The 27,107-nt window shown below is 39.8% G+C and overlaps 2 protein-coding genes across 7 annotated transcripts in view; one reads left to right on the plus strand and one right to left on the minus strand.

The window, feature by feature from the left end:
- The window catches only part of ralgps2 (Ral GEF with PH domain and SH3 binding motif 2), a 138,335-nt gene that overhangs the window by 96,371 nt on the left and 14,857 nt on the right, over positions 1-27,107 (plus strand). For 3 of the 5 annotated variants that reach the window (XM_084433356.1, XM_084433357.1, XM_084433358.1), the window contains 7 exons: positions 20,677-20,814; positions 21,218-21,308; positions 21,399-21,469; positions 22,969-23,110; positions 24,141-24,292; positions 24,376-24,430; positions 25,854-25,931. In XM_084433356.1, coding sequence (XP_084289482.1) covers positions 20,677-20,814; positions 21,218-21,308; positions 21,399-21,469; positions 22,969-23,110; positions 24,141-24,292; positions 24,376-24,430; positions 25,854-25,931 — 727 coding nt within the window. The remainder of the gene's footprint in view (positions 1-20,676; positions 20,815-21,217; positions 21,309-21,398; positions 21,470-22,968; positions 23,111-24,140; positions 24,293-24,375; positions 24,431-25,853; positions 25,932-27,107) is intronic. The other 2 variants (XM_084433359.1, XM_084433360.1) reach the window with 1 other exon arrangement.
- On the minus strand, positions 182-17,546 carry angptl1a (angiopoietin-like 1a). 2 transcript variants are annotated; one of them, XM_084432377.1, is made up of 5 exons: positions 17,155-17,546; positions 6,466-7,356; positions 2,371-2,564; positions 1,157-1,427; positions 182-630 (listed from the first exon to the last, which is right to left on the minus strand). In XM_084432377.1, the coding sequence occupies exons 2-5, from the start codon at positions 7,253-7,255 to the stop codon at positions 443-445; spliced, it is 1,443 nt and encodes a 480-aa protein (XP_084288503.1). In that variant the 5' UTR covers positions 7,256-7,356; positions 17,155-17,546; the 3' UTR covers positions 182-442. The 2 variants fall into 2 exon arrangements, with proteins under 2 accessions (XP_084288503.1, XP_084288504.1); XM_084432378.1 differs by having other exon boundaries at positions 17,148-17,369.

Genomic DNA, 27,107 nt, shown 5'->3' on the forward strand with positions numbered 1-27,107 from the left:
TGAAGTCGTCAGTCCAAGCAAGGGAGAGTCCGAAGGAACAGACACCAATGGAGATATTGCAGTGGAGAAGAATGTAAGAAGTAAAACAGTAAAAGAAAAATTTACGAGATGGAGAAGAGCAGGAGATCCTGAAGTTGACCATATTGTCAAGTCATCCGACTTCAACTTTAAAAAAAAAATGTTTTACGTCGTCTTCTCTGAATTTCGATGGACTGTTCAACAGACCAAAGGGCATCGGTGTTCAAGTTTGGATAAACGCATGTCCTTTAACTCCTTTTCACGGTTTGTAATGCTGTTGGTACCAATGACGACTATACTGTGCTATACATGTCAGTCCTCATAAACATAAATGTGTGATTATAAATAAGTGCTGAAGTGAGTTATGAGTACATTCAAGCAATTTAGACTCATGTGATATGAGGGTGAGGTCCTGGGGTGAACCTCAGTCTATTGGCCGGATCATCATACGGACTGATTTGAGCGAGTAGAACCCGCCTCCATACTCCGCCCAGAAGATCCCATCTTGGAACTTGCTGCGATACACACCACCGGAGTACCACACGCCATTCAGATTGGTTTGACCACACGCGTTGTACCACCAGCCGCCTTTGTGGAAATGAGCGCAGTTGCCTGTGATAGAAGAATATGGAGAAGAGAATGCAATGAGAATGACAGCACTTTTTCAAAGCTTTTGCTCATGTCAGAACCAATTCCAGACAACCCTTGTCATTTGAACTCAAGTACAGTTTCTTGGTGCGTCCCCGATAAAACGAATCAAGCATCATTGGCAATCAAATCTGTAGTGGGACGTTATTAGCTTTGGAGCTGTCAGGGCCGTATGACATTTCGAATGATACTTAGAATGATGGCTTGACAAAACCTTGCCTGAAAGTTAAGAAAATGCTCTATTACTATGATTGTCTCAAATTGCCTCTATCTAGATATCACTAAAATATCCCATTGCTTAAACTTACCAATGTACCTGCATACATCACTATATCGATATATTTATCTGTTACTGTAATTTCCATAATTTTTTTCCTAAACCTTGTAAGGTTTAGATATTTAAATAAGTATTTATATTAAATGCATAAAAGGTTTTTTTTTTTTTTTTTTTATGCAATCGTACTGTTCTAACTGGCTGTTAGCATCTGACCTGTAAAGGCGTCTTTATCCCGGTCGAGCGTTGTGAAGGGTTTTCCATTGTGGCTTGTGAGGGAGTCTCCGGCATTGCCCTGGTAGGTGCCCAGTCTCAACCTGAAGGCCTCACTTTCAGACTCCAGACGGAAACTGCTGTACTCTGCATAAACCTTCTTCCCAACCCAGTCCTCCAGCTCCACCAGCAATTTGTAGTCCCCCTGCTTGACTAGGTTATAGATGTTCTCCAAGCCCAGCCAGTGCTCTCCATCTATGTTCCCAAAGCCTTTCTGTGTGGGAGAAGGAGTGAGGAAATAAGAGAAACTGTAATAGAGACAGAGTATGTGAGAGGGAAGTTTGATCTTTTCACCAATGGAAATAGTTCATCTAAGTCTTGAGTGCGCTTAGTGGATTTATGTGTGCTCCCCCGGCTGTGTGCAGTTATTTTACTTGTTTTCATTTCATTTGTGTCAGTGAGGAGGATTTGAGGTATTTTTCTGTACTAGGCCTTCAATTCTGGACTTACAATTCACTCATTTGGCAAGTGAACACACTCAACTTTGACAAAATCGGTGAAGTCACACTCCCAAGCCAGACTTTGCAGGGAACTTGAGAGCTACTTTAGAAAGGCATAACTAGATTTTTCCACCGATTTCAGCAGTGTACAGGGGGAAAATGGTCATTTTCGGGCCATTGCTCCTGGAAAGGGAATGAATTATGTGCTTTGGGTCTACAAGCCTCCTATGTATCACAGCTATAGTTCTATAGTTTCCCCAAAAAAAGGTGAAAACGTGTTGTGGAATACATAGCTTAGATGTTTTATTTCTTACCAATGATCTATTACCATGCACCAAATTTCTACCTGATATTGATTAGTCATTACTTATTTTCATGTAATGGTCGATAACCTAAAACCCTGACAAATCTATATAACTGAAAAGTCTTGAGAACTGAACTAGTAAATCACTAATGGGCCTTACTGGTAATCTCATCGCACATTCCATCTATCTCACACATTCACTTACACATACACACTCACATGACAGGGATGTGGAGCAGTTATGTAAATGCAGACACTGGGGCTGTCTCTTGAGGTTGCCCTATTTCCCTGATTCTTATCAGATGTTTAGACTTACTAAAGTTGGATAAAGAGTTAGGAAAAAGAGGACTTTACTTCTTATCCGTTTCTTAGTTTTTGCAGCATGCTCTGGTCTGTGTGTTGTGGGCCCTTACCTTGTAGTTCTCCCAGTTCCTGAAGAAGTTGACCGAGCCATCTTTCCTTCGCTGAAAAACGGTCCAGCCTCCGTTGTCTAATTTATGTTCACACCAGGCCTGAATCAGTCTATCACTACCCTCTGCCTTCAACAGATACATCCCACTGGTGCTGTGCCCCGCCTGGCGCACCTGAAAACAGTCTCTGAAAGGGCCTGAGGAAGACGGGGAGAAAAGTAAACTAGGTTTCTCATTTCAGTGTATAATATCTGGACCAGTACAGATACATTGAAAAAGACCATTTGTATTCCCAACGTGACTTGCACATTCCTTCTAGCACGTAAATTAGTTCTGGTTCACTTGTGTCGCATTATTTTGTTGTAATATTATGCTTGTGTTGTGTATACGGTATATCTGATTAATCTCCTGCAGCTCAAGCAGGTCATCCCCAACATTGACTTTAACATTGAATATTTAAAATAATCATATTCTCTATAGATTTTTCTTATGTTGTTTTTTTCATCAGCAGTGTTTTTAATGAATATCATTTAATTATTGTCACGGTGCGCATGTCTCTTTTTTTGTTATCTTTAACAAAAACAAAACAGAAAGTAAATAGTCATTTTAATTATATGACAGTATGTCCACACCACAGCTATAACAATAATGCCACAGAGGAATAATAACATTGGAATCCCATTCGGAACTATTTCATCATGCTGATGAACAATAAAAATATTGACAGCCTATCAAAATCCACCCAACTTTAAAGGGCTTGAGCATTTAAAGAAACAGATCATTTAACTGGAACACATGCTTATAATAAACAATGCTACCATCTTTTGGTGGGTATTTTAATAGTTATTGCTCCTGTTGAAATGGGCCTTAACACTCTAAAAGGTACTGGCTGGTTCCAGTGTCTCTGTGTTTAGGTGGCTGTGATCGGGATTCGGACCTGCTATATTTAGGACACTTGATATAGAGGGCTCGGATCAGTTTAGGGAGTTTTCCTGACCATAGAGAGACACTGTTGTCTTAACTGAATGCTCTCCCTGGTCTCTGGACTCATCATCTCTGCCCTGGGATCTCCCAGCACTTCAGATTTGGCTGAAAGATAAATACCCTTCTTTGTCCTGATGAAGTTACCATGCCCAGACACCAGCTCAGGCCTTCTGCGACTCCCTCTTCCTTTGGTTATTTTCCGCTTATTTTTCTTTTTCCTCTATACTTGAGCTTAAGCTAAAATCATTATCAGTCATATAGGGGTGAGCCAGAGATGTAGAATGAGAGAGGAAGAAAGCGAGATTCCCCTTTGCCAAAGGCCCTTTTGGGCGATATGGTTGGTGTGTTCTATAAGAGGAGTTTTCCTGTGTTGAGAGGAAGTTCTTCAGGAGCTCTTGCTGTGCTGAAACAGCTGTGTTAACCAGCCAGGTCCCAGTGTGGCCCTGACCGCCTGTCCATGAATGACAGCCATTGAGCTCATACAGACAGGCATTGTGCCGGCGGCTTCGAGCGGCAGGCATCGGCAGAGTGGGGGGAATGGGCGTTTTCTCTGCTTGGGTCCAGGAGGACCCTCAAACAGAACTGAGTCTTAGAGTCATCCAAAACTACTCTCTGAGCAGCTACTGTGTTTTTTGTTTTTTTTACAGTAATGATACATCTTCATTGGCCCCCCCCAAAAAATAGTACTGTACAACCCCAGAGGTTAGAAGAGTGTTTTGCTTTGGTCAGCTGCGGTTGTAATTCTCTGTGTTCTGAGGTGAAGTGGGCTATACTGAGCTGTCATTAGTGGTCAGTCACGAGAGAATCGGGCCCTATTGAGTTGCCTTGGCCGCATGAGAGCCTGGACTCTGGAGCCGTTTGCTTCAGGAACTTAGAGATTGTATCATTGTTTAAGTCTTTGGTTCAGACTGAAGATCTGCTGGATAAGCAGTGGAGATTGTTTATTGTGAAATGCGAGTATGTGAAAAAGATGGGAATTGGAGAGACCTACCACTGGAGGTTGTGTTTGTAAAGGTTTGATGGTTGTAATATTTATACACTAAAGCCTGTTGTCCAAATTCACCATATCACACTTCCACATGCCTGCATATTTGGCCTTACAAAGTATAAGTGCTTCTTTGGAGAATTGTAGATGTTTTCCATTGTGTTGAAGGATGTCATGAGGTTACAGTCAAAATAATTTTTTTCTCTTGGCTATGTTCCAAAACCAAGTGAGCTGCCCACCTAGATAGCGTTTTTAGGTGTCATAGCTGTGCTCTCTATGTGAAGGCTAAAGGACACTGCCATAAAAATACCTGGTTTTGGCCAAATTCTAAGGCCTCATTGTAAACAATTCCCAATTACTTTTGTGATGATCTCTGTTGATTTCTTTTATTTTATTAAAAAAATTTACGTTGACTCTTTTTTGTTGAAATTGTGAACCGAGTTCAAGGTAAATGTTTATTATAAACATATTTCTCTATTAGATTCAGTATTAAAAAGTAAATCTTATCAGCATGCTAATGTCAGCTGAAATAAGCTGAGAATTAGCCAATTATCGCTTAAGGAACGCTTTTTTACATGTTTGAAAAAGCATTTTAAATCAGACATTTATGAGGTTCTGTTGTCTTAGAAGATGGCTCCCTATATAGCCTTTATACATCCAGGTAGCTCATTAAGTTTTGGAGCAGGGCTGCTGCCCTTGTGCTGGTAACTATGGGTTTACCTCTCTCTTAAGTTACAAATCCAATGAATTCCTTTTAAGTAATAGATTTACAAGCTTCATTTCCCATACACACACAGATCGTTCCCCCTCTCTATTTCACATTTAGTCCTCTGTGTGTGCAGTAAAGTTGTGTTTTATGGTTTTGCCTTTTACTGACAGTTACATGGCTGTAAAATCTGTCAAGCAGGGATGTAGTCTTGAAAGTGGCAGCATAAATGTCGACCTTATACTGCTAGGAAGGGCAGAACGAGAGAGAGCAAACTCAGACAAACCTGCATTTTTGAGTGAATAAAATTAAATCCTTACAAAATGTACATCTACTGAAGATCCAAAGCTGAGTGCTACATAAGTGTTTATGCCATTAAGCTTAGCTTAAAGTGCTGTAACAATGCAACAATGGCGTGTCTGATTTATTCGTCTTTGTACTCTCAAAGTATGTGTCTCTCTCACTCTGTCTTTTAGTAGTCATAGATGATGGCAGAAGTGGTATACCTAGTGGGATGTGCTTGCTTATACTGGCACCCATTTTTTTCTCATTGTCTGTCTGATGTATAATGCTTTCATTGTCTGATATAACAACAGCTTGCCCCGTTTTTGTTCCAACGTTTTTCTTGGAACACATGGTCATGTAAATTGCTTTTAAGTTTAGATTTGTTAACAGAGGCGGCATCACTATCTTGCGTGTGTGAAGGAGGGAAAATGTTTTTTTTTGGTGGGTAAGTGCTTGAAGACATCTTGTTGCTTTTATGTTGCATGTTCTTGTTCCTATGTGTATCTTCACTCCTCACTGGACAGATACATTTTGATGCATTTATAGAGTTGGCATACAGAAGCCCAGTCCAGCTTAGACTACCAGTTCCTCCACTTCACTCTCCTCTGACCCTCTTAAATCTACAGATTTTTCCAGGAGGCTAGTGTGAGTGCATGTTTTCACGTGTGCGCTCAGGAATCCATGAGCTCATATTTTGTTTTCATGGGCTGCCAGAGAGGATTCTGCAGGAGCAGAATAGAGGATTCTGTGATTTGTCTCAGTAACTTTTGGCATTACAACAGTGCATTAGCTGTTCCTGGCTATGAGTTCATGCTTTAGGAGGATGAGATCTCAATGCCACTCTCATTGGAAACATGTAGTGCTATCAGGGGTGAGCAACATCTTTAGTGGTACTGAAGTCCAATTTGTTATTTTAGGTTTCAGAAGGTTGGTCATAAGTGCCTCATTTGCAGCTACCTTTTGCAAACTTTTTCAGTGCCTACAATGATACTGGCTCCTGACTGCTACCCGACAATACACAAAATGTGGTTTTTACTCTGTGGTAAGATTGTGAAACACGTGGCTTGACTTATCAAGAACTTCCATAATTCTGTCACATATTTCAAGTGATTTTTGTCTCCCTGTCCTTGTCACTTACCATCTGAAGTGAGGGTGCCCTGTGGGGGTGGTGGGATTCCCAGCGGGTCAGGTGTTGGGGCGTCCATTCGTGATCCTCTAGGAAATGCTCGGTTGTTGTTGTCTCTCTGAATCTCATTGGTGAAGCGGTTGTTGTTGGCCGGAATACTCTCCGGTACCACCTGAACCAGCGGAGGCACGGCTGGCAGATCTTGACGTCCATATCCACGGAGACAGCGCTCCTCAAGGGCAGCGATGAGCACCGATTGGTTGTTGACTGTGCCAGCAAGGCCTGCAAAACGCAGCTCCAACTCTTTGTAACGGGAGGCCAGTCGGAGCATCTCTGTGGTGACGTTCAATATGCGGTTCTCCAGCTGCGCCAGTTCTAGGGAGTTGTCCCTCTTGCGGATGATTTCATGAAGCAGCTGCATGTAGAGCTGTGTCACTCTGGAATTCATGTTACGAGACTCTTTGCGTAGAAGCTTCATCTCATTTACCAAGTTCCCGTCCACATCTGCCACTAGTTGCAGCATTTCAATCTCCCGTCGCTGCTTGGAAAGGACCTCCCGCACATCAGCAATGTCCATACGTGTCACCCGGTCTTTGTCTGGTTCAGGTCCAGTAGCAGAGGCGCAGATCGGGCCTGTGATCTTCTGCTGTGGCATCAGGAAAGTGTAGGAGCATTTCTTGGAGTCATCAGCAGGTGCTCGCCGTTGTCGAGATTGCATTAGTTCATTTCCTGAGTGGCACTTGCTGAGCAAGCAGATGGAGAGGCAGAGCATGATGCCCATGCACCATGTTACACATCTCATGGTTGCTTCTGTTATCACCTCACCTACTTTTTGGTTGCTTTTTTCTTCTGTTTACTCTTCTCTTCCTCAACCTCCGGACAGTGGTAAATCCAATTATTCACCTGTAAAGAGAGAGAAAATCAGCTGCCAATCAGCAATCTTGCACATCGTCAGTTTACCTTTAAAACTTTTGTTTTGTCTTACATATGGCATAAGATTTTTGCATTAACTTTTACTGTTCTAGACACATCGACAAGGCCGGAGTATTTTTGTTTCTTTCAATGTTTTGATGGAATGCTGCCATGAAAAGTATGTGTATTAGCAGTTCAGCATGGTACAACCTTTACTCCTTCTGTTCTCACAGGCACCCTGGTGCTATTCAGTCTTGTCTCAGACACTTAAATCAAACACACGCATGGTTCACATCCTCCACTAACACATGGCCATATCCAGATGTTTCACATCCTTTGCTAACAGATCATCACTCCTCTGATGTCATCACCATGGCATTTTATACACAAAACCCATCTTCAGTGTGGACTATAACCATTCTCCCACCCTTGTAACTCCTGCTCTGTAACTATCCACCCCCTTCTCTACAGGGTTCAGTGGATCAAATTCCTAGGTGCTCTTACATCCTGCTGTGTATCCCACTCTGAAGTGTTCAGTATTTAACAATCTCCCACTCTGAGTATCCCAGCATGTCTTCAGCCTTTGGCATAGCAGCACTCTCCAGGAGCTGCGTTAGGCTCCTCTAATCCCAGTATCACCTTTCCCTCCATGCTGAGCTCTGCTTTTCATCAACACCTAGATGTGCTCCCTCCGGGTTCCCCTCCATGTTTATACAGACACACATTTTTCAGTCAGCAATTCTGCCATCTGTGCTGTTCCGAGACCAAAAGTGTGTCTGTCTTGTCTGAAAGAACCAGACTTTTTAATGCTAATCAGGGCCTTATATACTGTAGGCTGTAAGCAGTTTAGCCTGCCTTTCCTTCACTTGTTAAACTGAACCAGGTCAGTGGCCTCTATAGAGTTTTTATTCTGCTCTCTTCCTCAGTTTCTTTATTTTATAACTTTGTTTAATATAACTTTATATTTTGTTTGCTTGAAGGCTCTACCGTCTGGTTCTAACTGAATGTAGTCAGTAATCTAAAGCTAACCTATGCTTAGGGGTGAGTTTCAAAACCACTGGCTCTGTCTTTCAAAGCATAAAGTGAAATGAAAGCCACAGCCAAACGCAGCCTAATCGGCTCTGAGCTAATCATACACGCTGGAGCAATTTGACACTGCAGGCTACAGACTTTGAGAAGCCTGATGTGTGGAGTGAAGAGATTAGAAAGTGAGAATTGTGTAAGACAAGGTTTTAAGGAAAAGTCTGGGCTATAGTGGAGAAAGTGGGTCACATACATAATCGTCCTTCTGGCTGCTCTGCCAAACAAGACACCTGGCCTTGAACCTGACTTCATGGGAAAAAAAGATATTGTGCTGTCCAGAAACCTGATGATTTGTCTCCATTTGTGTCTGTCTTCATTTTCATCACTTTCTCTCGCTCTCTACTTCAGGGACCTGACTTACTCAACCTAATTATCTCTAACTATCAATGGACACTAAGTCAACTGGATTCCCTCCTGTCATTTTTCACAATCACACAGGAAAAACAATTCAAAATATTTTGGCTTGGGCGTAGTAATGGGCAGCTCACATATCCAGAACAGATGTGAAAATGTCGTCCGATGCCAAAACCGAACAATTCAGGACGTAGTGGTTCAGATGCTAACCTGAGGGATTGAGAGGAAAACTCTTACCTTCTAATTTGCTTATTTTTCTCTCCCTCCCTTCAGCCATAAAACGGAGGGCTGCATTTGTCTCCATTATGCAGTCTCTCGACCTTTCACCGTCACTAATAAATAGTAATAGACAACTAAGGTATGTGATTGCTCGTGGGCTACACAAGATGTGAATGTGCAATTCTGCTTTTGATTAACATAACATTTTTGTCTCAATATGTTCAATTCCTATAGCACAGCTAGTAATGTTGCAGGGAACACACAATCTGTGTGTATTTTGACCTGTATATTTAACTTTCATGTTCGGAAAAAGCAAGAGTCTGCTAAATGAATAAATGTAAATATTAACATTTTCGTTAGTTGTTACAGCAGTTTTCAGTATAAATGGTTTGCTCCTCTGAGCTGTCAGAATTCTCGCATTGTAGACTAGCACTCGCACTAGAGCTGTCAGTAGCTAGGATAACCAGTTAACTAGCAAGCTTAGGTTAATGTAATTCATTTTTTAAATGTGGATTTTGTCAACTTTGTTCTTGATTTGGCTGTTGCTTAGTACCAACACTGCTCTGTGGTGATCCCAATGGCTTCCTATCCTTTCCCCACCCATCTGAGTAATACAGCTCAACACTCTATACAGTCTTCTCACTGTTCCCATGGTTCATTTCATCATCCTCTTTTAGCCTTGATGTGATGTATGGACAGCTGTGATCCTCTACTGTTCCAGCCAATTGGCTCTTCATGTGTTGTTAATAGCAATAATTCATAGAGCTTCCAGAACGGCTTCCAGACTGTTCTGATACCCTTGGGTTAGTACCCTAGAGTCAGTATCACTGTTATGATGTCACCGACAAGTGTAGCACATTAACATTTAATCCGTGTTCTTGGTTTCATTGGGTTTGACTCTGCTAACATCAGTCATGCTGGCTGTCAAAGACTAAATCCCAGCAGTTCCACTGCATTGGGCAGAATTAGAATTTTTTTTTTGCATTTAAAACTTTGAGGCGCAGTACTGATCAGTGGAAAGAACCAAGGATCTTGACATGCCATCTTAAAAACAAGGCGCTCATGAACGAGACACTGAAAAAGCAGCAAGACTTGCCGTTACAGTCAAAGACGTCAGCCCATTTTGCAGTTAAAAAACTAAATCAAAACATGTTCTTTTTTCCAGCTGTGTTGGTTGTAGGGGTGTGCGATATCACGTTTTTTGATCGTGGACGATTAAAATGTCTCCACGATCTGCTTTTGAAGAAATATCGTAGTATCGTGCATTCTATCAGTTGCCGTTCTGGCGCCACCGTCTCAACATACTGTACAACGCGACGTATATTCACATCAAATGTTAACGCAGAGGAAAGGGACACTGCAGTTGACATAAGTTCATTATTTGCATGTGATTTAAAGCCTTGCTGGTTAAACATGTCGTTCGCGTGCTGATGCGCTGTTCTAACGTCCGCTTTTCTGAGCACGCATACACGCCTGGTTACTGGACTAAGTTATCTTTCGCGTCTTATTGCGCTAATACTGTCAAATACACACAAGGTTTACATAAACAAAGTTGGTTATGTCTAAAGTGAAAGCAAACAGAGAAAATTGAGAGAAAATCTGCTTGTCAAATGCGTGTATATTAGATGCGTCGCGTGGAGGTCTTAAAGCGACAGTAGCCTAATAGTAAACATGCTGCCGCTTGTCCTTAAAGAGATAGTTCACCCAAAAATTATTCTGTAATTATTTACTCACTCTAATGTTGTTCCAAACCTGTATTAATTTCTTTCTTGTGCTGAACACAAAAGAAGATATTTTGAAGAATGTGGGTAACCAAACAGTTGCTGGTCCCCATTGACTTCCATAATAGAAAAAAATATATAGCCTAACTTTAAATAAGTAGCTTTAATAAGTATCAGTGTATAATTTATACAGTGAAGTCTGTTGTTTTATTTTCATATTTGTTCATTTAATTACTTTCTTCACTGCTACTGTTAAATACACCTACTGTAGCTGAAAAAATAAAGCACTGTTTATTTCATTTGTATATTAAGTTGTGTATGTGTAATGTGTATCTTTGTTAATTTTTAATAACAAAGAAAATAATGACAAAGATTTTTATCTTCGCCACTTTGGCCTAAATGTCTGCCATTCTTTTTTATTTTATATTTTGTTGCCTATAAGGCTAAAATGGGGACATTTAGTTTGGTGGTATTGCTCAGTCACTTGCAAAATAGTAAAACCAACATGAAAAAGAATTGTGATAAAATCGTGAATTGTGATTTTCCTGAAAAAAATCGTGATATGATATTTTTGCCATATCGTCCACCCCTAGTTGGTTGTATTTCTTTGGAAATATGTACTAATGGATGTCTTTGACATTGCAATGTATCTTACAACTTTATCAGCGTCTCACACCATCAGTGCCTAGGTTAAAATGTGTCATTATAAAAAGAAGTTGACATCTCGATACCACTGCAATATGTTCCATTGCGCTCTGTCTTACTGTTTCCGGTCGCAGTAACGCATACTGTGAACAACCCTATGGAATATCATTATGGAAACTGCTGTACAAACAAAACTCGGTTAAACGGGGTCCCTGGGTTCATTTTATAGTTCATCACAGAAATCAGCTTTTCCTCAGTCCTGTTTTTGTCTCCGTTATCCATCTTACAAATACCCAGAAGAAGGGTATTTGCCTGGACACATTTGTTTTAGTAATAAAGTCTCACTTATTCCATATTTTTACAGAGTGCTGCCAAAATCCTTTATTCCTCAAGAGTATTTTTTTGTAAAGCTCAGCTTAGAGAGAGGGATAGCTACTGAGTTTTGTTTATACTTGCGTCTTGGAAGGCAGATTTGCCAATTCTCTCTCACACTCTTTTTATTGTTCCATCTTTGTTATTTATACTTGATCACCATCTATTCTAATGTACTCAATGTCTTTACAGTAAGTGTCATTTGTAATACCAGCATGTAGAGCTGAAGAGTCCAGCATGGCACCTTCTTGTCTGGCCTTGTTAACAACACTCCATAGGGTTGATGCTGACATCAGCATCTGCTCTCTTGCGTTTATGGCTTTGGCTTTATAAGAACCTTCTGAATACGCATGTAGACGATGAAAAAGCTCTTTCAAAAGCCAAACTATTCCTGGTCGATTCATCTAATCATCTATTCAGTTACTTGTGGATAATTTCACAATGGCAAACCCTGCTTTCTGGCTGGCCTGCTTGTGTGCGATGTGCTTTGGTGGGCCACCAGGAGCTGTTTTTCCTTGGCTGTGCTTAGGGTTGGATCTGAGCTCAGTAGTTAGCTCATTCCCTTTCTCTTCGCTTAGCGCCCAGCTCCTCGTTTCAGCCTGTGGTGTCTGGCATGACATTATTGACTTCCTCTGAAGTGAGTAAAAGAGTTTGAGCTCTTGTTTTTGTGGGATTTATGCCCAAGTGTCTTTGATTTCTGGTCAGCTGTTTCAAGTCAAAATTTGATTGGGCAGTTGAGAGCTGTTTAAACGGTTAACTAGAAAACAGCGGGTAATATAAGGTGTTTTGTTAAGGGTGTTTGTACTCTTGTTGAGAAAGCTTTGATATGGGACCATAAAGTCCCGTATTTTTCTTGCAAAGTTTATTAGTTCAATGAGCTGAGTGTCAGTTTGAACAGTTTTATGAGACAAAAGGTTATTGCTGGAAAGTTTAGACAAGGATACGAAGCGTCTTAAAACGCTGTGTTCCTTGGAGAATGCGGTGAGGAAAAATTTAGAGAAATACTTATAAAGATTTTTATTTTATTTGTAAAGCAAATAAGTCCCAAGACAAGCATAATGGTTTATAATGCAGCATAGTGTAACTGATGTTACCTAAATCTCTAATCACGTTCCAGAGTTAGTTGCTGTTTACATCCTAATGAATGTAGCTGTTTGTACAAGCCAATTTTACGTTTATATGATTAGTCACTGAACTTTGAAAGAAATAAGATCTGAGCTAGTCAACCCAACAACTAGCTCCATAAAATTTTAAGAGTCCAGTCTGTGGTTTCCATGACTCAACAAGATGTTACATTTAAACACTGCAGTTACTTTGACAGTATAGTGGTCCACAACAATCCCCGGCTCTGACCAACAGTTTTTGAGATGTTGTAAAGAGACTCTTAAAAGCTAATCTCAAAAGCCAGACAACTCTAATCCTACCGTGCTCATCCCATCAGCCATTGCTGCCGTTTTACCACATGCATTTACACACAAACGCATACATTTTGGTAGTTAAATAAAATGTATCTGTTTTCCTTGAAATAGAATGTATTTTTTGAAAAATATATCTAAGAATTCCACATCTGGCAGTCAGACTTTCCCAAGATGACGGCAGCCAGTCCAGTAAACACATAGACGCAATTCAAAAAATATTCCATAATGAGAAAGCAAGGAAGAAAAAAAAAAAGAAAGAAAGAAAGGAGAAGAAAGAAAAACAACTTGAGTGATGGAATGACAGGAGGGAATTGGAGGGAATGACAGGGACAAATGAGGGACCGTACTGAATTTGTTAGGATGCATGAGGCAACACTGTTGGAAACAGAAGCTTTGAGAGTAAACAGAAGAGAATTCTCGTTCTGCTGTTCTTCATGAAATTCGTTATATTGGAACAATGCGGGAGAAAGATGACTACACAAACAGCAGCTTTCTGTTATAATCTGAAGTCTGTACAATAAATGCATCACACATGGGCCACATTTGTCAGCATGGTAGTATTTTTTTTTTAGCATGGCTCGACATTTTAAAAGATCAGAAAACCAGGATGTGTCAACATATGATACGCTCTTGTTCAATCAGGAGGAGACGCTGACAAAATTAGTAAGATTGGAAGAGAGCGTAAGAGCAAGGAAGGAGGAAAAGACGTTATATGAGATTGGAAAACATGCCCCAAGTTGCAGTTTTTAACTCCATCCCAAGGAGTGCAGAAGGAAATGAGTGCTGGCAAGAATGGAGACCAACAGGGCATGATGTAATGAATTTATGAAGTGAGATCTGGGCATGTGGGAACTTTAATTGAGTTTGGAGCCCACAGCTAAAGAAAAGAGAGAGCAGGAAAAAGCAGCAGTCTTGTCCTAGAGAATGCAGCTTTTCACTGAACGTGGTTTGGAAGGCTCATACCTTGGTCCTGATCACCACCCACAAGCCCTTTTTTAAAGCCTCTCAGAAGCTTCATTTTGCTCAACTTGCTTATATTGTGGGAACTTGCGAGTCATGAGAGACAGAGCAGAACGTTTTCTCCAGTTTGCTTGTACAAAGCTAAATCAGGCTTAAGGGATGATCACACTGAAAATGTTGACAGCTAGAAAGTCAATCATTTTCAGTAAATCAATGACAAATAAGAATGTTGACATAAAGAAAAAGAATAGGCTTAAAACACATGGTTAAAGTTCGTAGGTTAATACTCCTTGTATTTGCTTCCACGTTGTTTTGAAAATGTTTCAAAAGTTGATGTTCAATCACTAAAATGTGGTGTAACCAGCAAGTAAAAAGTAATAGAAAATTTTCCCTAAACCTTGAATGCATGTAAGTGTACAAAGTATTGTTTTTGAAAGGTTGCACCACATGACATTTTACAAATGAACTGACCTTGTCTTTTCATAAAAAATATCAAATTATCTAATATTTTAAGACACTTATTGACCTTCTTGCCTGCATGTTGGTTGCACCACATGACTTTTATCAAAATTAATTTTAATTTTGAAACTAAAAACATGTTATTTATTGCATTATGTAATTATATTTTTGAATGAATTGATAAGACAAATTAGCATCTTGTCATTGACCCTTAGTTGGATAGCAGTCAAGTTTCCTTCAAATCTTTATGCGATTTTGCATTCACTTTATTCCCAAATCTTTAAATCACTCTCACGTTTAGCTTGGAATTTTTATTGGGCTCTGTTTTAGTACGGTGAGTAAGATTGCAGCAGTTGCAGATGACAGTGTGGGCCATTCCAGGCTTAGATTTTAAGAGAATATCGTATTTGGAAAAATTGTCTGACACAGAGTAGATTGTGGCTGCTAAAATGACAACCGAGGAAGAAGAAGCCTGAAATCTTGACGCCGTGTGTATATCTGCAAAAGGCCAAATTCATCTCCACATGTTTCCAATTACCTTAGTGCTGCAGATGAGAACAAGCAATGCTTGTATTTTTCTGTTTTAACCTGTTGAAAGGAAGACGATAAACGGAACACTTTCTAAGAGAGAAGTGCTGGATCTTATCTGTTATGTGCAATGGTGTATTGAAAATCATCTTACTACTTTTTCTTCATCTCATCATCATTTTTTTGTGGAATTAATTCAGCCCAGACTACATTAAAACCTTGTTTTATTGGTATATTTAGGTGTGCTTTCTATTATTTGACAGTTTTTAAGAACTTTTAAGATTAAAGTTTGAAACTTCTTCAACTGACATTGCTGGAATGTGTGCACTCTAATATTTCCTTCATGAAATGCAAATCTAGAATCAGTTCTGCTGCCTGAAGTTCTCTGACAAAATATGATGCAGCTTTACAATTCATATGTGTTTTTAGATTAATGATTAATTAAAATGAATAAATAACATCCCCACTGTGTATCTGTATGCGTTTAAAGAGGCTCACGACACGCGAACATCACAGATGTGATTCATCACCAGTACCCACAGGAATTGACCATTAAATCTGAACAATGGCAGTCTTTGGCATCACATTCTACTGTCACCCCTTCAAATATTTAATGTTTTCCCATTTCAGCATCTCTCTACAGTTTAACAAAATACTCGTAGTGTCTTTTAGTGTGAAAGACAGAAAATTCAAGAAGTTTCACATGTGCTACAGGTGAACCATGTGCCCACACTTCAGCACGGAATGTTCTCTGAAGAGTAATGACATGGAACTTCGTCCAAGAGCAGCGGCTTTTTCTGTGAGCGGATTTTAGTTAGCTTTATGACTCTCAGAGGAAACATGTTTTTCTAACCTTTCACATTTTAGCCATTTGGTTTGGTTTCACTATTACGAATATCTGCATAATGTGTTTACACAGGACATGTTCGTGCATCACATCTCACTGTTTTTATTGCACCACGTTACATGATACATTAAGTAAAAAAACTAGCTAAACATGATAAGACCACTGCATTCTATTATGTCCTCTTCATCTTTATTTACAACATTTGGTTTTGTTCAAATTGACGTCTACTGGTGCTGTTCCTTGTGTGGCTGACGGCAGCAGGGCATTATGGGTAATGGTGCTACAACACACACTAGGTTTGTGATTAGCCTTCAGAATGCCCAGTGTCAAATCAGAGAGGTGTGTGTGCGCAACGAGAGAAGGTAGACGTTTCTACATGAGGAAGTGGTTAGTGTAAAACGACCTTCTGTCTTTGTAGGTTTGTTTTCTTTAACTAATTTTTTTATGAATAGAGTCCCTTATCCCCTACAAACAGTACATAGACGCTCAGTAAACCATATTTCCAAGAGCTTCAGCCAGAGGAACCGTGAGGAGCACCAGGCAACCAAGAAACATCTACAACATGCTACAATAGAATCCACAAACCACATTCCTCAAAATAAGACGGAATCCACAAAATACAGCCTTCACAGTACAAGAAAAGCCACAAGACACAAGCCTCAGAGTAGCCGGCAATGTTTTAGATAGCACAGTTGGAATCTCTGTGAGAGTATCAGTCTCAAAACATGCTGAGAGAGCAGCTCTTAACCAAGCAAACAAACACACCCATCCAGATGCATTTGCCCCCAATGCATGACCTCGAAGTGGACCAGAAAACACCAAGAGTCAAACCCATCTAGTTTTCTGAAAAGCAAACAAACAGCATAAGAGGTGAAATTCTGGGTAATTCTCTGCCTTTGATGTTTGTCCTACTTTCCTGCTCTTGATTATGAAGAAAGACAAAAGTAATCCAATGCAAACTCTCGGAACGACCCTATGACCAGACCTTTTGGCCCACCCGTACCCTGGCAGGAATTTGTTCAGAAAAACTAAAAATGCACATTGAATGTACAGGTAGAGGCATGTTCCAAACAAAAATGAAGGTAAACTTCCAGCTGCTGACAGATTGAGGGATGAAAAATGAAATATCAGAGAAAATGTATGTAGAAGAAAAAAAACACATAAGTAAGTGAAGACCTTTTACCCAGGTGTCTTCTGACCGTCTGTTTTCTGTTGAGATCCTTGTGGTTCACCGGTCCTTGGTGTCTTCCGTGATTCCTTATTCTCCCAGTGGCTCTCTAAAAGTCCTTAAAGTTGCACACATCTCTTGTATCCAAGGATATTAAGGCCTCCCCCTCAAAGCTCTCGTGGTTTTGGATCCCCAGTGCCCAGGACGCTGCTCAGCCTAGTAGCGAGCTCCTGTCCGAGGGTTCACGGGATCTGGGGCAGTGCGCTCTGGAAGTCTTCAGCTACTTTCTGGAGACTGAGGAACTCTCGGACAGCAACTCAAGTTTTTCATGAAGGATGAGGGAGGGGGTAGATGGAGGGGATCGGGGCATGTTTTTTTTCCCTCTTCCTTTTCTCCTTCTCTTTTTTGGAGGGAAGAGCCTAACTCCTCCTCTGATGTAACGGGTGCTGAAATAGAGACAGAATGACTCGACCCCTTCTAAAATTTCACCTCCCGTCAAACCTCTCATTCTTCAGGGAAGGAGGAGGAGGGGACAGCAAGCGGTGGACAGGGATCTCTCTGAACTCAGGGAGAATAGGCTTGCGGTCTTTGTGGAGACGGAGAGGACTGCTTTCGCTTACAGCCCAGCAGCACGGGACTCCACTGATTTCTTCCTGTGGTCTTGCTAAACGCACATGCTTTCAGGAGTCCTGAGAGGATGGCACAAGTTGAATAGATAATGATCTACCCACGCATGTTTCTCAGATGTTTGTTTAAAATGGAAGGACGAAACTGAGGATCATTTGGACAGTGTGGAGCATGTGTTTGAACAATCTGTCCAATGCCACCAGAAATGTCCTTCCCTTGTTTCCTTGTGTGAATTTATAGCAGTAGTGCTGTTTGTGTGCAGTCACGACTGTTTGTGTGTTTGGCTCTTGTCGGATCTTCAGAAAGATCTTTAAAGGGATGGTTCGCTCATAGATCAAAATTCACGATTTGCTCAACATCATATTGTTCCAAAATTGTATGACCGACGGACTTCAGTGGGACTTGAAGGACAATATTTTAAAGAATGTCTTTTTTTTGTTTTTGTCCATACAATGTCAAGTCATTGACTTCCTTTATACTGACAAAAATAATTCAAACATTCTCTTAAAAAAATCTTTTAGAAAGAATGTCACAAGTTTGGAACAACATTATGTAAGTGTGAGTAAATTACACAATTTTCATGTTTGAGTGAACTGTCCCTATAAGGACCTTAAGGTTAGTTTTAAGGAATAGAGGTCTATGGGATGACCTACTGCACTAGAACAAATGTTTAAGTAGACATTATTTTGAATGTATAACCACAAAGATATAAACATATTATATGTGCTTACATGTGACTAGTGTGGTAAAATCACTCACTTAGTAAGTCTTTCAACTGCTTTCAGGACCGTGTAATGACAGTAAACCCTCTTTTTTTTTTTACATAATACATGCAAATGTATTCTGTAAATACATTAACACGCAAATTTTTCTACTCGCAAGAATTATGTCAGTAAAACATTAAACAGAAGTCCGTCCTTGAACAGTAGTCTTACTGATAAAGGCAATTTATACATTTTACAGGTGCATTATGGAATATAAGGTTTTTAACTAAATTTAAGCTGCATATTTCTACTTTCTATGCCCCTGGAACTGTAAAAACTTACATTGTAATTGCATTAATTTAAACAAATTTGTTATTGGTTTTACTTGTTGTAACGAACTGAGGGACTGGTCAAATGTATGTTCTGTCGTTATTGACAGCATGTTCTAGAAGGAAGCATTGATTTATTCTTTTTGTGAAATAATTTCGTACAGAAATGTTTCCCCATCAACTCTGTCAATGTGTATCTTATTTTGATCTTACAGGTTTTTCTCTTTGGTTGTTTGATCTCTGGTCTGTAGTATAGTTTGAGTATGAGTTTGTCGTTTATGTATTATTTTTAGTTTGTTGAATGTGTGTGTGTGTGTGTGTGAGTGAGTGAGTGATCGCCAGAGGTGTTTAAATGGAAGTGTGATGCCTGAATGGCTGGACTTCACCCTCCTAAATGAGGTGTTAAGGAAATGGACAGACGTCTCCTGTTCGGTAGATTTTCTCCCGTTCTGCTTTCCCACAATAATATTTAGCTTGTGCCTGAGCTTTGTCTGACATTCACAAAGCAGTCATCTCTCTTCTTGTCTCACGCTCTTTCACTTTATACATTGCACCAATGGTAAAATTACATGCACTACTGTTCAAATAGTTGGGGACAGTAAGGTTTTTTTTTTAAAGAAATTAATACTTTTATTAAGCAAGGACACATTAAATTGGTCAAAAGTAACAGTGAAGACATTCACATTGTTCCAAAAGGTTTCTATTTCAAATCAATGGTGTTCTTCTGAACTTTCTGTTCATTAAAAAAATCCTTAAAATGCATATTCCACATATAGTAACCAGCAACAGTTTTGATAATAATAAGAGATGTTGACATCTGACACTGAAGACTAGAGTAATGATGCTAAAAATTTAGCTTTGCCATCACAGAAATAATAAATTACATGATTTTACATTTTCCAGCTTTATATTTATATTATATTTCACGATATTACTGTTTTACTATATTTTTTTGATCAAATAAATAACATTTTACCAACCCCAAACTGTTGAACAGTAGTGTATTGTATATACAGGGGGTCTAAAATTGTACGTTTTTTTCATTTATATATTGAATTATTTATTCAGATTTGGAATCTGTGGTTAACAGTTCCATTGGTCATGCTTATAATTGTGGAATTCTTCTGTCAATCACTTGCTTGACTCCGCCCACTGCACTTCCAATCCCAGCACTCAGTATCCACCCACGCTACAGTCCAGTACAGTTTGATATGTTACCTATCTAACCATTATGTCATCGTAAATTATTGTGAGATTCTCGTAAGTAATCTGGGATTGATTTGTCTCACATTATTTTCAAACTTTCATTTGTCACACCGTCATCCACATCGGTGGCTTGTGTAGTGTTGTTTTTGATGATCATCCCAGATGTGACGCCTTGATGTAATGTCTGTATAGGACTGGTAATTTTTTGCAGTCCCAAGCTTATTTTCTTAAGAACATGCTGTCACAAACACACTTTAAAAACATCAATATTCACATTTTTCCAAACAGTGTGGCTGTAGAGTTGCATGCTGCCAAATGTTTCTCCAGAAGCTGCATATCTTTGTTCCTAATGCAGATACTTCCTGCACATAATGTTCCTCAGTAATCCAAATATTTACTCAGTATGAAATAAGCACTCTAGACGGGCCAGAGAAAGCCTGTCTGTCCACCTCCCAACTATAGACAGACAAGAACAGAGCACAAAGAAAATTAAATATTTCTGATAGAAAAGGAGAAATAAATCGATGAAGAATATGTAAAGTTACACAACAACTAAAGAAAATTGCTGCTTGAAATAATAGTTCACTTTATGAAAATGAAAGTCTTCAGGTTGCTATTTTACTGTAAATTGTGTTCAAAAATGTAATGTATTTGTGTATGTGTATTTGCAGGTATATATCTGTCCGATCTGACCTACATCGATTCGGCGTATCCCTCCACTGGCAGCATTCTTGAAAACGAACAGCGTTCCAACCTCATGAACAACATTCTGAGAATCATCTCAGACCTGCAGAGATCCTGTGAATATGGTGCGTATCACATGTATGTTTATTGATATAAACAGAAGTAAAGACCCGTTCACATGAAGGACCATAACTATAACGATAAATATACAGTTCTAAAAATCATCCTAAATATTAAAGAATAGCAGAGTCCACACCACAACTATAACGATAAATGTCACGGAGAAACAATATCATTGGAATCACTTTAAGAATAATTTGTTTCCAGTTGATGAACAATAAAGACATTGGCAGCCAATCAGAATCAATCCTGCTTTAAAAAGAGCTTGATCATTTAAAGTGGTAGATGACAAAACTACTTAGAATAAACAGAACGATACTGCACACGTGGACGCTAATATAGTCAGCTTTATAGTAACATTCTTGGTGTAAATGGGCCTGTGTGAATGAATTTTTCCTGCTCTCTCAGATATCCCAGTATTGCCGCATGTCCAGAAGTATCTCAACTCTGTTCGCTACATTGAGGAGTTACAGAAGTTTGTGGAGGACGACAATTATAAGTGAGCGGGAGCTGTGTTCAGATTAGATTAGATTATATATTATAGTTTTAGCGTAAGTTTTTAGTGATACCATGTTTGTGTACGTATCAGGTTGTCCCTAAAGATTGAGCCACCAGCTACCAGCACACCTCGCACCACTGCCTCTAGAGAAGACCTCACAGGTGAGAAGCACTCGTAGCCCACACACATTGACACTAAAGGCCCTGATGTATCACGGCGAAGTTATATTTCGTTCTTCACTAAGGGGTAAAAAGAAGTTCGAAATACTTTTGTAGCGGTATACTGTTTGCAAACATCCCGACGCCGACCACGTTTAGATGAATGTTAATATATGTTGTGCGCATTCCTCTCAAAAAAGCATCTGATCATAGCGATGTTTATATGTTTGCAATGAGCTCTGCAATTCTGTACTCCAGCCAAGTCACGATTATTTCTATACTACTTTATAAAACGTATTGCTTTAAAGCAAGCAGCTTTACAGTATTAAACATGAAAAAAATATGGTGTCAGTATCACTTTCAGTTAGAATTACAACTTAAATTTCTACTGTAAAGCAGCTCTCCAGTGTGTTCATGTTTTTACTGCGTTTGACCTCGACGGGCTGAACAGAAGAAATGAACCGGAGAAGATTCAAAGAAGGCGGAGCCTCAGAGCTACACCTACCTATTACATCATCACATCAGACCAATGGTAGATTGAAGGAGTTTACCAGCCGGAGGAAACTTTTCTGGAAAGTTTGCTTTGTCAAGCTGATTCTAACTCCCGAAACGAACTCATCCGTTTTGACCATATTTTGTTCGTTCTTCGATATCAGGGCCTTAACCAGGCATCATGCCATGCATCTCATCTGTATTGATTTATGAGTTGTAATCCTAACCAAATGCAGCTATGACGTGACAACATTTTGTCAGACATTTGGTTTATGTTTATGTTGAGTCATGCTGGGTTGCTCCACCCACAGTGAAATCTCATTGGTTTAGATTTGCTCTCCCCAACACTGTGTGTTAAGTCTTTCCCTGCTATTGATGGAAATTTCCATCATTTCTGAGACAACTCTTCCCTGCCATTGATGGAAACTTCTGGCTTTCCGTGTTTTCACTCTTATACGGTAGGGGGCGCTATGACATCTTCTGAAAGAGGTCAGAATCTCTGGTGAAGAAGCAGAAACAAGCGATGCATATGTAAAATAACACTATCATCAACATTAAACAGTATATAAATCAAAACTGCCTAATTTTACCGAATGAAATGTCGACCCAGGACGAGCTACAGGACTGTGCAGGCATTAGGGGGGGTTGATGGACACGATCTACTCCATCTGTGTTTTGATCATCATTCTGAATCCGATCTGGATGTAGTATTCTCTCTGTATTTAAATTTGTTCAGCTTTTTGCACAAAATGTTGCTTTGCTATGAAACTTACACAGCATTCAAGTGTTGCTAAAAAACAAACAGTGCATTAAGCTAGAATAAAGCTTATTTTGTTTGAAAGCAGATGCTCTTTTCTTTCTTTTGATACATTGCATGTTCAGATATTCATACAACAAAATATTCTGGGGGCCATTAAAATGTTAAAAAAATGCTGGTGAGGAAAGAGTTAAACACCTTTAATGTCACACGCTGTTGTTAATAATTAGTGTGTTTGCTATTTTTGACACAGGTCCAGACACATCTGCGTCACCGTTATGTTGTCGTCGTGGTAATGTTGCAGAGGGTGCCCTGCCTAAAGTCCCACCAACGCCCCCCTCACCCCGGAACCTCATCACCTACGGACACAGGAAGTGTCACAGCCTTGGCTACAAGTGCGTTTGCTTCATGTGCTCCATTCATTTTTATACATCATACTCCTCTGTGGCCTAGTTCATTCGGTCTTCTTTACCTGTGTTCTTTCTTTATAGACCATAGTCTGAGTTGGAGCCATGTACAATTATATTCAACAAAATAAAAATTAGACTTTGAGGGAAGTACAAATTGTCTATAATATATTAGCCTTAAAGTCCTTGATCGTGTCTATTTTTCACAAAGTTATTTGTTCACTGAAAAGGTGTGGAAACATTTGACACTTTACACAAATAAGTAAAAATAGTTAAAGAGAGGGGGGAATGAAACGAGGTGCTTTCAAAAAAATTAATAAAAAACTTAAAACTCGGGAGTATAAGCTATTGTATGAATTATTTAATTTATATGAAAACATCCCAACATTTTAGATGTTTTAATACTGTTTACGACTTTGATTTGTGTGATTTTGTTTATTTCTTTTTGTAATACTCAAAATAATCATTTTATATATTAAATAAACATCAAATTTACACAGAAAAAAAGTATATAAATAAGATGGTTTTCTTGAGTTACAATTTTAAGGAATGTTGCATGTTTTTTAAAGGTAATTCGAAGGTAGTTGTACTTGAAATGGTGTTAAATTAATATCAATTCAACAGATTGTCAAAATTGACATTGTCGATATTAAATTGTATGATTTTATTTGTTAGTCAAAAACTGAAGTGAAACAGGCCAAAATCATATTTATGTACCATATTATTGATATTAAGTGGCATATTTTTTCAGTTTTTTGTCCGTGACATAGTACACTTTGCAGTAAGTGCTCTGTAGCATAAAGCTTCCTCTAGCTCAAACAGTAGAGCATTGGCGCTTGCAACGCCAAGGTCACGGGGTCGATTCCCAGGGAAAGCAAATTTTTACAGAAATGTAAATGTAAAAGCAGAAATCTTCCTTATACTGCTGTATAGTTTCTACAAGGTCAATATGTGACAATCTTCTGGTTTCTGTTGATTAAGAAATCTCGATCTTAGATTTTTCTTGTGTGTGCTGCAGTTTTATCCACAAAACAAACACGGTGGAGTTTAAAAGCGCAACGTTCCCCAACGCTGGATCCAGACATCTTCTGGATGACAGCGTGCTGGAGAGTCACACACCCACACGAGGGCAGGCAGAGAGCTCAACGCTGTCTAGCGGCATTTCACTGGGTATAACACACACACACAGAAAGCTGTTGGGTCATGGGCGATGCTTCTTTTTATCAACATATGTCATGATCTTATCATTTCAGGAAGCAGTGAAGGCTCGGAGCTCAGTGAGGAGATGTCTTGGCCCGCCTTTGAAAGGTGAGTCCTCTAAAACATTCACACTTGCAAACACAGTTACACGTGCACATACCATACATGACCACATGCGTGGGTACATATGGACACAGCATGTCTTCATGGAACATGCTGGAATCTGACGCAACCCTCCCCAGAGACTCTTCCCAGTGCTTCTGCACAGGGAATGTTTCTTCTTTGTCATCATCATCAACTTAAAACATTCACTTTTACAGTTGTTGCTTATTGGTTTATTATTTATAATGAATTGGCAATCTCGATTGTGACACAAACCTGCTTTAAGACTTATAGTTTCCCATAATTGAGCAGCATGTGCTTTGTGGCACAAAAGAGTGTGTTCTGCTTCCCTCAGCTGCCTGTGCTTTCCTTTGACCCCAAATGATCATCATATTCCCTCATTAGTGCTCTACCTCTATTGTAACTAATGAGAGAAACTTCCTGTACAGGAACAGAGTATGAGAGAGTCATTTGTGACGGCCGCTGCCTGCCATTCTACATCAGGTGTACACTGAGGTCCTAGCTGTACCCTAAATGCATGTACAAGTCTCCTTCTATGTTCTAAAAGGATAGTCTGGTTTTATATTAATAAATAGGAAGATAATCAGTCATAAACAATCATTTATTAATTTGGCCATTTTGAGATTATCAACATCAACCGATAACCCTATTTGATTGGCTTTGTGTCAATTCCAAAATCTAATTTGCACTAAAAATGTTTAGTAACAAAAACATTTAGTAACAATATTTATGAGACAGTTGTTGTCAGATTTCATTGGTGATTTCAAATATGAAATTTAATCGTAAGCTTGGCAAACAGTTTTGGAGAATTTGATATTTCCCCATTCAAAGGGACTGGAGCTGCACTTGCATGCCCGAGAGGCGTTTGAAAGATGGTCGCCGAGACTTTGGTGACTTTGTTACTACTTAGTGCTGGTCAGAATTATTTGCCCCATTGGTAAATATGATCAAAGATGGCTTAAAAAAATAAATCTACATTGTTTATCCTTTTGATATTTTAAACCAGACGTTAATTTGCGCTGCTTTTGGTCGATGGTGTTGGTCATTATGGAAATGATCCGGCTGCGTCTGTGTTCTTTAATTTGAGTGTCGTCAGTAGATCATGCGCTTAACTTTACACTCCCATCAGCACTTTTTTAAAATTGTGCTCTCACGCTAATTTGCCCCGTTTTTTAAATCTGGCCCTATATTAGTCACTGGCCACGCTGCTTTCTAGGTATCAACGTTTGACCACTAATGCAGATCTGTTGTATGCTAACCGCTTGTCTAGACATGTTAGCCAGAATCTTTAGACCATAGAAGGAGACTCAGAAGAGTCCAGGCTTCAGAGCTCTAGCACAGCCTGTAGTGTGTGTTGTGTGTGAGGGCCGTGACTGACCACTGCCCCGCTATGACTGACACTCTACAGGACTCGATTCTACCACTCTCTGGGCCCAGTCAGCAGAGTGGGCCGCATCTCCTGCAGAGGAGCGCTCAGGTCCAGCAGGTAACTCAACCTCAACCCCCGCCAGGCTCTCTTTCTATCTGACTTACCCTGAACAACCAGGGAACTATCGCTGTCACAGTGCGTAGTGTGTGTGTTCTTGCTGTGGAATCAGGTGGAGGGCTTTTTCTGAATCACACGTGTGATGTTGACTCTTATGCAGTCGTGGCTTGTTGCTGTTAATCAAAAGCCACTGAAGCATCTCTTCTGATTGCTCCTGCTTTCTGTTCTCCAAACACACACACACACACACACGCCTCCTCTCACCTCTGCTTCAATAGCGCCGATTGCAAGTGCATCATGGGAAAACAATGTCCTTTGTACATCCTGGTGTTAAGATGTGTTTTCAGTGATCCGATCACAAGTGGTCAGCTAGACGCATTACCGTGTAAGGCTGGTCTTAGCATGCATTTTAAATGCGTCTCCTGTGACCACTTGCAATTTCTTCTAAGCCCCTTCCTTCTCATTTCCTCACACTCTGCATAATTTTCACGGGAGTGCAGAGGAAAATGAATGGTAACAGTGATTTGAATCATCTGTGTGTTTTGGCACAACATAGCGAAGTTGGAATCGATTGTCACTTGAATGCATCTAATGGGTTTTCAGAGTGGTCAAAAGCAGACAATCTCAAAACGTTTTAGGTCCCGTTTACACCTGTATTTAATGTCGTTCACTTGGGATCAGATCTACGAAAACACATCTTAATACCCTGTGTAAACAGGGCTGTGATGTTCCTCTTTTGATTTAAGAAGTTGAATGACTAATGTGGATTTACTCCCAACAATATAGTAGGGCTGGAACGATGCGTCAACATAATCGATTGCGTCGATTACGCACTGTTTATGTTCATCCCTAATCTCCTATCATGTTTCACACAAAAGCAGATGCTAATGGCTAGTATGGCTGCACCGCTCAATGCGGTTGCGTTACAACTTCATTCTATAACACAAATGACTCCTGCACATTTTCAGGACTCACAACCTCATTCTCGACAAACCTGCACTGAATGAACGGAAGCGCACTGGACAACTAGTTGTCTGCCACGCCATATAATGTGAGTCACAGTAAACTGTAAAATCATGACGGGTTCAGTTTACTCCCGGAGATGGCGAAATGATTTGCGTTCATCCGAAGAATGCTATATGAACGCAATCGTATTACGCGGTGCTGTCATATTAT

This window comes from Rutilus rutilus (assembly GCF_951802725.1).
Source record: "Rutilus rutilus genome assembly, chromosome: 15".
Taxonomy (NCBI): Eukaryota; Metazoa; Chordata; class Actinopteri; order Cypriniformes; family Leuciscidae; genus Rutilus; species Rutilus rutilus.

Bases quoted from the DNA above. Each gene is read 5' to 3' on its own strand.
- angptl1a (XM_084432377.1), bottom strand. From the start codon at position 7,255: ATGAGATGTGTAACATGGTGCATGGGCATCATGCTCTGCCTCTCCATC. The intron at 2,565-6,465 runs GTAAGTGACAAG...CGTCTTCCTCAG, and splicing joins GGGCACCCTCACTTCAGATG to GCCCTTTCAGAGACTGTTTT. The intron at 631-1,156 runs GTCAGATGCTAA...CTTCTATCACAG, and splicing joins GGATAAAGACGCCTTTACAG to GCAACTGCGCTCATTTCCAC.